General features: G+C 37.3%; 1 protein-coding gene across 2 annotated transcripts in view; it reads right to left on the bottom strand.

Moving 5' to 3' along the window:
• LOC110947979 (synapsin-3-like) overlaps positions 1 to 13,172 on the bottom strand; it is a 154,613-nt gene that overhangs the window by 30,784 nt on the left and 110,657 nt on the right. For both annotated transcript variants that reach the window (XM_051957584.1, XM_051957653.1), the window contains exon 7: positions 2,390 to 2,452. In XM_051957584.1, the coding sequence (XP_051813544.1) occupies positions 2,390 to 2,452 (63 nt within the window). The remainder of the gene's footprint in view (positions 1 to 2,389; positions 2,453 to 13,172) is intronic.

Below are 13,172 nucleotides of genomic sequence, written 5' to 3' on the forward strand. Positions count from 1 at the left end.
GCCACCAGGTGGAGCCTCCTATTATTGACTGATGTAGCGACCAGAGGAAGTGGTCAGTTGGACTGAGAGCAGTTGAAGTTGCCAAACAGAGAGCACTGTGAAAGGTTAGCTAGTACGGGACACCATGACAGAGATTTCTGTGATACTTAACACCATCTGACCTGTACTACTGCATTTAAAATCATATGTCTCCATGCTTGTTCTCTCATTCTCACATGGGTGTGACGGCAGATATCAACAAAAGATTGGGCTCAGAAAAAACCTCGATCCTTGACATCGGCTCAGGATATTCATACTTAGACATGTTGCACTTGCAACCCAAGGAGTATTCCAAGTCAAAGTTCGCTTCCTTTTGGTTCCACCCACTTCACTGAGTATACATCTGGAGAAGACTCGTGTGAACTTGTTTTGCAGATGAGAATTTAGTTATTTATTTTTACAATAATTGAAAAAAAAACAGGAATCCCCAAGGGCAAAATTTTTCCAAGTGCCCATAGGTGCTAGCAATTCTGTTAAAAAAATATTATCGATATTGTACTTGCCTTTTTAATTTGCGTCCATAATTGTCAATAATCTGCTCTGTATAAACACAGCCTCCAGTTCAACCAAATCCAAGTGAAAAGTTCCTGTATTTTTGTCACATGACTGTTGGGTACAGCTGAGTCACTAATGGATTCTCATTACGTTGAGGAGTGAAGAATTTTGTAGTTTTTACACTACCTGGCAACATTTTGTCAAATTTTTAAATGAGACATGCTGAACAAAATGATTTAGATTACATATCATGTTTTTAAGTTTAGATTCTGTTAATTCTTTTGATGTAACGACACATCACAGATGAGCAGTTCATGGACAGTTGACATTTTTGTCTGCTTTTAAAATTAACTTTGAGAGTTATTTTATGGTCAGTTTGATATAATATTATTATTAATAGTCTTTGTTCTGCTTCTCTAAGTATTTCCAGTTACTGTCAAGAAAAGCAAAAACAGAACAGCAGTGACTTAAATCCGACATGTTCCAGCGCACTCAGAGCTCTGTGAGGTCTGAGGGGTTAAACGAGGTCCTGTTCTACAAGTTCCTTCCAAGTTCCCCCTTTAGCATTATGGGAAATTCTATAGCATGTCTGGCTGCCGAACAGGAAACCAAACCCATCCAGACAGACGAGGCCAACAGATATTCAAATAACTGCTGGAAGAGGGAGAATTCTGTAATGCCTTCAAATAAATAAATAAATCATAAACACCTAACAAATTCTGGAGAGGAAAAGATCCACACTGTTCATTTCTCATGATGTAATCAGAGATAAACATCAATCTACTACCCAAAGTAAATGTAAGATGACCGGTTGACTGTACTCAGACTTTATCACTCCTTTGAAACAATCTGTTCAGTGAAAGTAAACTCAGAGACACTTTTTAGCCTGATTATAACAGCGATTTTAGCCACTATGTCTGATTGTAGCCCACAGAGAGACAACAAAAGTCTGTACAGACGGGAACAGATGGGGGTTTGGCTTTCCGGCCCTCATGTCTGAAGCTACACACCAGTCGCGATAATATCATGTTTAAATTTGCATGACTGGAATCAAGACAAATCTATGTGTGAGCCTGAGGTTGGCTGGTAAAGAAAGGAATCTTAAGTCCATCGGTTCAGCTAAAAGACTTGGAGAACCTTCTTGGCTTAAGGCAAAGCAGTAAAAAGTCAAGTTTATTTATACAACACGTATTAAAACGACTGAGTTGACCAAAGTGCTGTCATGAACGCTAAACACCTGCTAAACAGTTTATTTCAATGAAATTTAAACTTTCTTCAAAAATGCATCGGCAGCCGGCTTGTGTAAACGTTTTTTAAGTATCCCAGAATGTATTCGCAACAATCAAGAAGACTAATAGGAGAAGTGCAGTTTTAAGTTTCGCTTCTGTTTTGAGTTGTTTAAACTTCAGACTTGACACGTTCATGTTGACAAACAAAGAGAAGTGTAGAAGTTTAGCTAGCAAAGGGCACCATGACAGAGACTTTTGCGACATTTAATGCCATCCGGCCAGAGCAGCATTTACGATAATGTGTCTAGATGCAACTTCTATTCTCTTATTCTGACAAGGATGTGATGGTCAACAAAAGACTGACATCTGCTGTTAATCTGTGATATTATAGTGTAGTTTTAAGATTTAATGCCTATCCAAGGAACAATCTGGATTTGGGGTTAGCATATTGTTGAAATTACTTTGAAGCAATTCAACCCCAAATCCAGGTTGCTTTGTGGAATTCAATTCAATTCCAGTTTTAGACTCAAAAGTCAAGACTAAGGTGGCTAATTTCACAATCCAGGATTTGCAACTCAGATATACGAGTAAAATTCATGTGTTTGACTGTTTTTTGAGGATCTTACCTTTCCCATGCCGGCGTGGGCATGTCCCATCTTGACAACCACAGGGTAGGTAGGAGTTGTAACCTGCAAACAAAAGAAATCAGATTTTAAGTGTAAATCAGAAAAAACTACTTTTCTTTAACCACCAACAAGGAGATGAAAGGTCAAACACAAATTTTTCACCATTATTTTGCTTAAAGTTGCATTTGTTTTAACCCTCTGAAAACCAACCAGATTCTGGCCATTTTTTGTCTTTGCTCCTGCCACATTTTTCCTCACTGTGGGCTCATTTTTCACTTTCATTTTTCACTTTATTTTAGCTCTGAGGGAAACACCGAGCTTTTTCTCAGCTTTCGCTAAAGACATTGTGTTTGCTGAATGTTGTGAGTTCATCACATTTATTTTTTACTGAAAACTGCAATTTGGTCAGTGCATTTTTAACATGTTTATTTTTGCTTCTTTAAATAAGTCAATCCATTGAAAGAACAATGAAAAACAGGAATGGAACATTTCATTGGGGTCAGACTTGAAGCTACAGAATAAAAGAAACCAACAATATGCAGGAAAAGGATGTCAGACTAAGTAGGGACATTCAGAATTATGCTCGTTCCTCTAAGTATGCATTGGACAGACGTGTGGTAAATGCCACATTGAGACACGACCAAAAGCGGACAACTATTTCCTCTGCAACTGATCGGATGTGTACATCAAGCGTCCACAACCGAAGCCTTATAAAGAAACTCACCGGCTCCTCTCGTGCCATCCCACTGAGCTGAAGTTGCCCAGTTTAGGAGGCACGAGGAGAAGTCGGAAGAATGTCGGTTTATGGCGCAGAAGGGTTCTGGGAAGCCGGGTGGAAGACCACAGCTCACTGGGACGAAGCAGACGGACTGAAAACATGCGATTTCTCATAGTTTGTGGAGCTGCAGTGGATGAAACATCAACAGATTACTTCAAACCTCCCTGCGGTTTAAACGCCCCTTGATAAATCTACTGATACCATTGTAAATGGGACGTAATCTAAAGAGGGACTTTTCCAGTTTCTGGAGCACTTTCCTCCACTCTGGTGTGAAATAGCTTTCAGGCAGCGAAGCCAAGTTACATAAAGGAGGCCTTTAGGTTGACTTCACTGCAGCTGGGATGTTGAAATACAGATGTGCAAACACTTGTAGAGAAAATTAGCCCCAATTTGCATTGAGCTTTGACCTACAATAATGTCTTTTGAACTCAGTTTCTGAAACCAGTTCTCCAGACAGACTTTTTATTGTCTAATTACAGCAGTTTTCATATGATTTAACTGAAAACTTAATAGAGAATATGCACCACTAATTTCCCTTCGGGGATGAATAAAGTGATTCTATTCTATTCCACTAATGCACATTAACAAAGACTGTGACAAAATCTAAAGGAATACGGGTATTTTAGATCTGTACACTTTGCACAGAGCTGGATTAAGGTGACTAGGTTTCTGTATAAATATCTTTATTTATTTTATACTTCAGTTTATTATGCAAGTGTTTTTTTTGGCATCATTGTGAAATTATTGCATCATTATATCAGTTGTTTTTGGCTCCAGTCATTGGTCCGCTGCAAAATTGAAGTTTCGTGTAAAAGTTTGCAAGGTTTCAAAAGTATAGGAGAGCTTCAAATTACCAGAAAACAAAAAGTTGGTTTATACACTCTTTGTAGTTTCCATTCCAATGCACAAAAACCCGAAGAGAAATAACATTTGGCATCTGTTGACTTCTCTCCTGCTCTCTGTGCTCACATACGGCTCATTCCATCACAAATTATCAAAATTTTACAACAATTTCTGCTCGATCTTTTCTGATTTGCCTGAAATTTTCACAGCATAAAACATCAGTGTTTATATAGATAATTGTAACCATTTAGCTTGATATACTGAAAACTTCTCAAGATTTTTTTTTTAATTGACCTACTTCAATATAAAAGCATTTGTTTACTTTTCATACTGTGCTGCATTATTTTTAGAAACAAAACTTAAATGTAATGGTCATTTTCCTTTTTATCAGAAAACTAATTGTCTGCACATTATTTTTTACTTCTTAATCACAGTTTTGTTTCATATTTTCTTACTCGTTTTCTACTTTCATGGCATTTTTGGCCAATTATGGGCAGTACAAAAAGCAGAAAATGTCATGAGCCAATGAGTTAATGAAAAGCCACCCAGTTTAGTAAATATATTTCCCCATTATAACTTCACTGCAGTTACAACAGGACAGCTGGACCTAAACACCTGTAGATTTATTGCTCAGATTGTTTCCAAGTGTAAAGTTGTAGACATCTTTTTGTTCAGTGTGTGTATCGATGCTGCAGAGGTTGTAGCAGGCAAAATATCGTCTACATTTATCAAGTAATTGACAGAAAAACAGTCATTTCATGGCAGCTTTGGTGCTCCATCTGTGTTGTGTTCACACATAGCTGCACATTCTGTACTTTTAGAATCAAAACACAAAGTTCGCAGCGATTATCTCCGCACACGCCTACAAACGAATCCCACAATTAAATGTACACGGTAACCGAAGATGTTGAGGACAAACGCTGCCTGGAAACATAAGATCAGACCTGTGAGGAGGACGCCAACGCCTCAACAGCTGCTTTAGCTTCATCCAGACCCTCCCCGATAGCTGACGGCTCGTCCTAACTGCTGTCAGCTTGTTTGGAGCCGAGCCTCGATCTGACACGAGGCTGCTTGAGGGCGTAAAACTCTGACAGGTTCTGACAGAGCAGACCCGGTCGACGCGCTGCCAAGATAAAGTGAAGCTCTAATTGTCTCCATTATCGCTTTACAAGAGCCAGAAGAGAGAGAAGGGGGGAGAGGCTGCAATGCGAAGTCCACTTTGTCATCCACTTCCAGGGGATTAACAGAATGGATGAAGTGTTCTGTGAAGTGTACTCAGGCACCCTGGATGGAAATGCAAGGATGACTGCAAGGTTTAAATCATTAACCCCTTATTGAAATCAGACCCAGTTTCATATTTAGTGGAGAACTTCTGATTTGTGCTGATTTAATTCCAAACTCACTGGAGAAAATGCACCACTAATATTCACAGTAATTAACTTCAGCAATGAAATTATGTGCCACAATCAGTCACTATGTTGTTTGATTTTACACAGTTTTGTACCTAAATAGAAAAGCCAGAAAGCTGCGTACAATGTACAGAGCTGGAATGAGGTTCACATATTCTTTTCATTACATAAGTGGAGCTATGCAAAAAAACAAGTTACCCTATACTGTTAAAAAAAAATGGATAATCTCACAGAATTTTTCCTTTAAACTTCACATTTTTCCCCAGATGTTTGAAATACACAAAAACATCAGTAAAATTACAAAAATAAACAATGAATGTACATTTCTAATATACAATAACACTAACAGAATTGTAAATAAGCTTAAAATTAAAGTTTTTAAAGGAAATTCTATTTTTTAAATAAATACAAAAATGTGTAAAATACATTTGCCAATTTATCATAATTTTTTAAAAAATGTAATCAATAGGGTTAGGGCTAATTTAACACTGTAATTATAATTGTAAATACAATTAGTGATAATTAATAGATAAAAGAAGTGCTGGTTTCGTTATTTTATGTAGATTTTTTTTAATTGGAGACATTTTTCACGACAAAAATGTCGAAAAAAACATTCCATCCATGTATTATATCTATAAATACAAATAACCAGTGAAAATACATTTTTTTCATAATATACATAATTTTTCATCTTATCCTTTTACCTATTTATGTGTTTATTATAGGTCATTTCTTGTTTTCACATGTAAATATTTATTAGCCTTACCAAACAGAAAATACATATTAGTCACGTAAAATTAAGGCTCAAAAATGTAGTTTAATTATGGAAAATTATTGTATTTTTACAAGATGGTTATTTTCCATTATTTTCTGCTATTTATTTATTTTGGTGCCTATGCAGCTGGAAATGAACCTTTTCACTACTTCCACTCATCTTTTGCACATAAAACTTGGGCAGCAGTTCAATAAGGAACATCTTTTATCCCTGTGCTTTGTCTTTATTCTTCTGTGGGTAAATTCCTGCTGTTTCATCCCACACCATCCTTTGCCGTCACTTCTATTGTTCCCACAGTGACAGAATTCAATCTTAAAAACTCCCATCGATATATTTGGCCATTCATCTCTGCAGATCTGCTGTTGCACAATCAGACACGTCCTCATCACTCTCAACATGTTCAGGAGATTCAACTGAAATGTTCCATCATGTAAATTGTCCTAATTAGCAACAAGTGCATTGATTTAATGGTTCACATATGAATTATTTATGTGTTCTGTCTGTTTTAAGGGCGGCTAGGAGTGGAGGACTTGCCCAGCAGTCACATGTGTGTGACGAACGATAAGCTGCCCGAGGTTCACCAAGTATGTGAGAAGAGCAGCTCGGTGTGGATGTATGTTTTGGGTGGAAACCTCCCACTCTGTCTGGACACATTCCTCCCAGTCATTCCCATCAGCCTGCCAATGACGGCAGACGACCACATCCTCCTGCCCGGGTGAAACCGGAGCATCAGACGGAGGCGTCTGCTCGCCATTGTCTTCACTGATCAGAAAAACTGATATTATAGACACCATAGAAGAAGAAATGAAACATTGGACTGGTTCATTTCAAAGCAATTTTTCAGAATACTTCTAATAATCTGTATCACTGTGCATCTGTAATCGTGTTTCCAGAAAGTGTCAGGTGAATTTCAAGCAAACTTTGAAAATGCCACAAAAAACTATTTCAAAAAAGCAAAACTAAAACAAACCAGAAATGTCCCTGAATTTTTGCCACATCACCGTTGATCACAGCTGAGTCATTAAAAGCTCCACTGTTGCGTCGCAAAGTGCAGAATTTTTTGTTTTTTTCAGAATATAGTTACAGCAAATCGTTTATTTCTTTCACTTTTTTAAAATGAGAAAAATCAAATGAAGTCGCTTTGATGAAATATCTTACTTTTAAGCTTAGATTTGGCTATGTTTTGAGATGCACATCACACTTCATTAGCTCAAGGACCACTGGAAAGTTGAAAATGTGACAATTATTTTTTTTTTTACAGTTGTTGGCTCTGACTAATGGTACATTTGGGTGTCTTGTTTTGAAAATAAGATATCTTCTAAAGCCATTGAATGGTTTTCCTGAACTCTAAAAGTTTCATTTTCATTAACTTTTTTAAATGCAATCCTTCATAATACACCTAAAAGCATACTATGATCCACAGCTAGTGGAGCTAACTGCTAACATGCTATCAAGCTGAATGCTCTAGTGCTCGTCAAGCTTTGATATTTATCACATCGTGTTATGTACTTTGGCAGATACTTGGTTCAAGGCGACTTCTGATTCATGTATTCACAGTTGAATGAACAAGACATGGATGTCATTAAAAACTACGAGTGCGTCCCACCAAATAAACACCCAATGAACTTGGCCGCTAACAGGACAAGAAGTTCCCACAGTTGTCTTGAAACTGTGTGCAAATAATTCCACTGTTGTGCAGCAGTTTAACCCTCTGAACCCACTGCCAGGTTGTAAAGGCATGTTGCCATTTAAAAATAAAAAATCATCAAAATTAGCTCAATAATCAGGAAAGCAAAAAATTATTAAAACAGAAAGAAATGTCTGATTGTAAACTGTGATGTGGTCAATGAACTAATCATTGTTCTATGAGAAAAATGAACACAATCTAAATTTAAAATCATGAAATTTCACTGAAATGATTTTATTCTACACGTCTATTTTAGAAATTTGTAAAAATTAAACTGTTTACTCTAAACAGAATCTGTAAAAAAACAAAAAAAAAGCTGCACTCATTAATGAAACTGTAAAGCCATTCATGACTCAGGTCCACTGAACAATCCTGTGACAAAAATTCTCAGATTTTTTTGGTCGCACTGGGCTGAACTGCAGGCAGTGTTTACACAGCGGACAAGAGACAAGTATGGAAACACATCACAAATCTAAGTAGTAGGATTTATATAGTATGTAGAGTCACTATTTCTATTTTCCAATATTGTTTTCACCTGTGAGCACTTGGAAAATTGTTCTATATGTTGATTCTAGGCTTTCGCAATTAAAAAAAATGATAAAGAAACAAAAATTTATTTTTTTTCTTTTTTTTATGATTTATGGCATTATAAGTGTGCTCTTTTGATCATTGTTGTTCTGTTTCCATAGCAGTCCAGGACTTCATATAACAGAGAAAGGTGAGTCTACAAGGAATGGAAATATGACAGTTTAAAGTTACTGAAAGCTTTTATATGTTTAGATTCTTTGTGAAGTTTTGTCTAACTTTATTCAGGAACTGTAATTTAAATAACTTAGAGCTGTTGGAAAGCATTTTATGTGTCTGTAACCTTTCCTTCAGACATGAGGGAGTCTGTTTTATTGGAAGATTCTTCATTTTACAGTGATTGATTCTCTTAACGAGATTGTTCAACAAAACAAGTTTCCGTCCTTTAAAAAAAACCCTCGGAGGCCATTAGCTTCCACGAAGCTGTCAGATGTGGAAATTTTGGTTTAAAACTTCAGCTTTCTGTTTCATCTGTTCCACTCAGCCTTTTGTTCCCGGCAGAAATCTGTAAAAGGTATCCAGTGTGGTAAAGATGTTAAGAAATCACATGCTGAAAAAGCTAATTATATGCCGAGTGATTTCAGCAGTCTTGGTGTACTTTTCGAAAGCACACAGGCTGCCTTCGCTTTTGCAGTAAACGTGCCAGACGATCAGACCTGGCACATGATGGAAATACTTCAGGGAAACCCATCCTCTCCAAACCTCCGCCCTCCCTCCGGCTCGGTGTGGTGAGTCAGGCAGAGATCGTCGCTCAGGTCAGTGTCTGAGGTGAATCACGCTTCCGTATCTTCAAAACATCTACATGTGACATTCCCTTTCTGGAAACTACCATCTGTGCTGCATCTGTGAGGACATTTAAACTCACTAATGCACAAAAAAAACAGCATCCCGGCAGTAAAATGGACAAAAACTGATCACAACATAATGAAAATGTCTCTAAAGTGGTTCAGAAAAAAGCTCAAATTAATCTTATGAGGCTACAAATAATGTAAATGTAAAGGCTGGACTGAAATATTAAAGCTACAGTGAAGCTGAAAAACCAAAACTAATTGCTGAAAGATGCTAAAAATATCCATTAAACTACAAATTGAGGTGATAATTCAGTGTGGGTTCATCACAAGTTCAACACTTTCTTAAATGACAAGTAATTAATGCAAAAATGTTCATGAAAGCAGCTTTAGGTTCACTTAACACTCCAAATTTAAGCACTTTCGGACACATTTTTACTAACTAATAAAGTTAATGAAGTTACATTGTGTTTAATACATACAATAGAGATTTTACATTTACATTTGTCTCCTATCTGCTCGCTTTGAACACTGCCTGCAGTTCAGCTGAGAGGTCACAATTTTGGTCATGTAACTGTTGCAGAGAGGAACGCTGAATTTAATTTAATTTTTTTTTATTTTTTTTTACAGAATGTGGTTACTGCAGATGAGTTTTAAAAGGTTATAATGCCATAGATGGTAAAAACACAAAAACAAAAGTTTAATTTCTGTGATTACATATTTTACAAAAAATTGATAAAATGTAGAATCAACCTGTACAACACTCTTCCAAGTGCCCACGGGTTTTGTTAATAATGGAAAACAAATGGTGACTCTGTATAATATAGTTATTTTCATACTTAATACATTGGTTTCCATGCTCGTCTCCTATTTGCTCTCAGAAAACACATCCTGCAGTTCAGCCGAACGGTCAGAATTTTTGTCACGTGAATTTTGTTCATAGCTGAGTCGCTAATCGCTAATGTCTGTGCGAGAAATGTAGAATTTTTAGTTTTTTACAGATTCTAGAAAGAGCGAACTGCTTATTTTTGGTATTTTGTAAAATTAACCAAGTAAAATATAGCGATTTTGATGAAATGTCACAATTTTAAGCTTGAATTTAGTTAATTTTCCACACTGAACCACATGTTACGGGTGAGTAGTTCAAGTGCTGTGAGAAAGTTGAAAATCCAACATTTTTTCAGCTTTTATAGTTTCTGGCTCTCATAAATGGTGTAATCTTGGCAATTTTTTTTAAACACAGCATGCCTTTTATACCCACTGGTGGGTTTTGGTTCAGAAGGTTAACTGACATCTATAACAAACAGAAACATTACAATTACTATACTAAATTACTGTAGTCCGTCAGTGGCTTTAATGCCGTCACAGTGGGAGAGAAAAGCATAAAATTTATGTCGGTATTTCTAAAGCTGAATCTTGGCTTGACATTTGATTAGCAACCCTTTCAGTTCCTTAGAATTATGGCCATTTTGTTCGATAGAAGGCATTAAAACTGGTATTTACTGCTTATTAAATCCATACAATAAAACCAAAAAATGTAGCTTGAAACACAAAGCTGAGCAAATATGGGTCACACACACAGGATCCACCGAGAAGCTGGTAGCGGGAGTCAAACCCTCTCTTTGGGGGCACATGCATTATAAAGCAAAACACATGGTGCATCCATCCTGCATTTATGATCTCTTAATTTTTATTATGGCCACTCAAAGCTGCCACATCAAGGGGAAGACATGAGGCGCGATGGTTTAGACAGACGGCGAGAGCATGGGGGACCCCGACCCAGAATCCTTTTCAAGAGTCCGACCGCACTGGGACTAAAGACAGCCTGCCCACATCAAACCCTGCCTGAGGATTAACCGAGTCTCCAGAGACCAGTCATGTTTATCACGCCAGTCAGGACAAAGTTACCGACTGGATTCACACACCTGACAGGATTCAGCTCACTTTGAAAGTGTCGCACGTAAACTTGAGACTGGTTCAAATGAAATGCAGAGTTAAGAGATAGCCAACAGATTAAAAAAAACAAAAAAAAAACACCTAAAAAAAACCACCAAAAATCTGTGGGAAGACGTTCTTTGAGCTACGGTGGACACAGGTGTAGACTTTAAGGATTGATTTGTGTCTTTTTAAAAATGAAACTGATTATTACACTGTAAAAAGTGCATTTGAGCAGCAGTTGACGTGCTGTTCTGCTTGAATCTACCTTTTCTTTCTACTTTGGTGAAGACAGTTTACTTTAGTGGATTCTACCAAATTGAAAGGACATTTTGTCCTTTAAAACCGTTTTCCTAATTTTAGCATAAGTAAATTCAGGGAACTAACAGTAAGTCTAATGACAAAATCATGTTGTATGTTGCTGTTTTAGTGTTCACAGCTTGAAATGCAGCCGAGTTGCTGCTATCAAATCAAATTACTGCATTACAGTTTAAATTCCTACCAATATGAAGCCATTCTGTGTTATAAACTATGACTGATAATGTCTTTGTTGGGGTCTTTTTTCAACAGAAAACTTACAAATGGCTCTTAATTTGTACATAACCTGCAATGAGTCACAAAACACCAAAGGGCTAAACTCTTGCGACTGTAAACCATCAAAACAACTTCAACACGTGTCCACAAACTAACAGTGACATCAGCATGACACACACAGTAGTTCCTGGATACGACCCCCGTAACAGACAAGTTGTCATAGCAACCCCCCAGATCAACATCCGCCCAAAACTGCAGCAGTTGCCCATTGTGTTAAAGTGTGTACAGTAAAAGCTGTCTAATGCTGCATGGTAATTACTGTTGTGGAATTTAAGCTCATCTGGCTTCCATTAGCGTCCATCCTGGTGTGTTTCCATGAGGCGGGCAGCTGTCTGGAAAACACAACTTATTCCCGAGGATGGAAGTTTCCAGGGCGGATGCTTCCCAACAGTGCTGAGGTGCTGATGGAGACGTGACGGACTGAGTCGGTGGTGTCTTCTGGTGGTCAAGCCACCTGCTTTGTCATCACCACTTGGTGGTGTTTGGAAGGGAAGCAAAGGACAGCAGCTTTGGTTTTTCTGCTGATACAGGACTTGACTCTGCCCGTGCAAAAGTTGTGAACAGTTGAGAGCTTGTTGAATTTCCCAACAATCCATGAACTACTTAGATGGGATGGGTCATTTTGTTGGAAATAAAACCAAATCTAAGCTTAAAGGTGTGATATTTCATCAAAATCACTTTATTCTACACATCTAATTTAAGAATGTGCCAAAAATAAATAATTCTCTCTAAACAGAAAAAAAATTTCTATGTCCGTCAGTGTTACTGGAAAATCATTAGGGATTTAACTGTGAACAACAGTCACACAGCAAAAATTCAGGAAGTTTTCTGCTAAACTCGGTTGAACTGCAGGCATTGTGTACTGAGAGCAGATAGGAGACAAGTATGGAATTGAATTAAACCTTTTTTTTTACAGTATTGGTAAAAGTATTGTATTATTATATTGTTATAATATATATTATATATTATTATTATACTGTAATAAAGTATTACAGTATTGTATTGTATATGCACTTGAAAAATGTTACACAAGTTGAGTCAATGCTTTTTCAATTTTTGCAAAACAAACAACAAAAGACATTCAACTTTTATTTGATTTGTTTTACGATTTATACGGGGATGGGATGGGGTGGCAGGACAGCAGGTGAGGCCATCGGCTGCAGTGTTTGTTCTATGGCTCTGACCCAGAGACCAAACAGTAATCTTCAGGGAAGATCCCACAGTCCTCAAGAAAGTCAGGAGCGAACCATGCATGTTGTAATTTTCATGTTAATGTGGTGCACCATGAATTTCTACCCCTGGATCTGACTGTTAACATCGAGTTCTACTGTAATATTCTCAGGCATCTGAGGTTGAGTTCAGTACTGAAGATCTGTTCACCTAGCCTAG

The sequence above is a fragment of the Acanthochromis polyacanthus genome, chromosome 1 (assembly GCF_021347895.1).
Source record: "Acanthochromis polyacanthus isolate Apoly-LR-REF ecotype Palm Island chromosome 1, KAUST_Apoly_ChrSc, whole genome shotgun sequence".
Classification (NCBI taxonomy): Eukaryota; Metazoa; Chordata; class Actinopteri; family Pomacentridae; genus Acanthochromis; species Acanthochromis polyacanthus.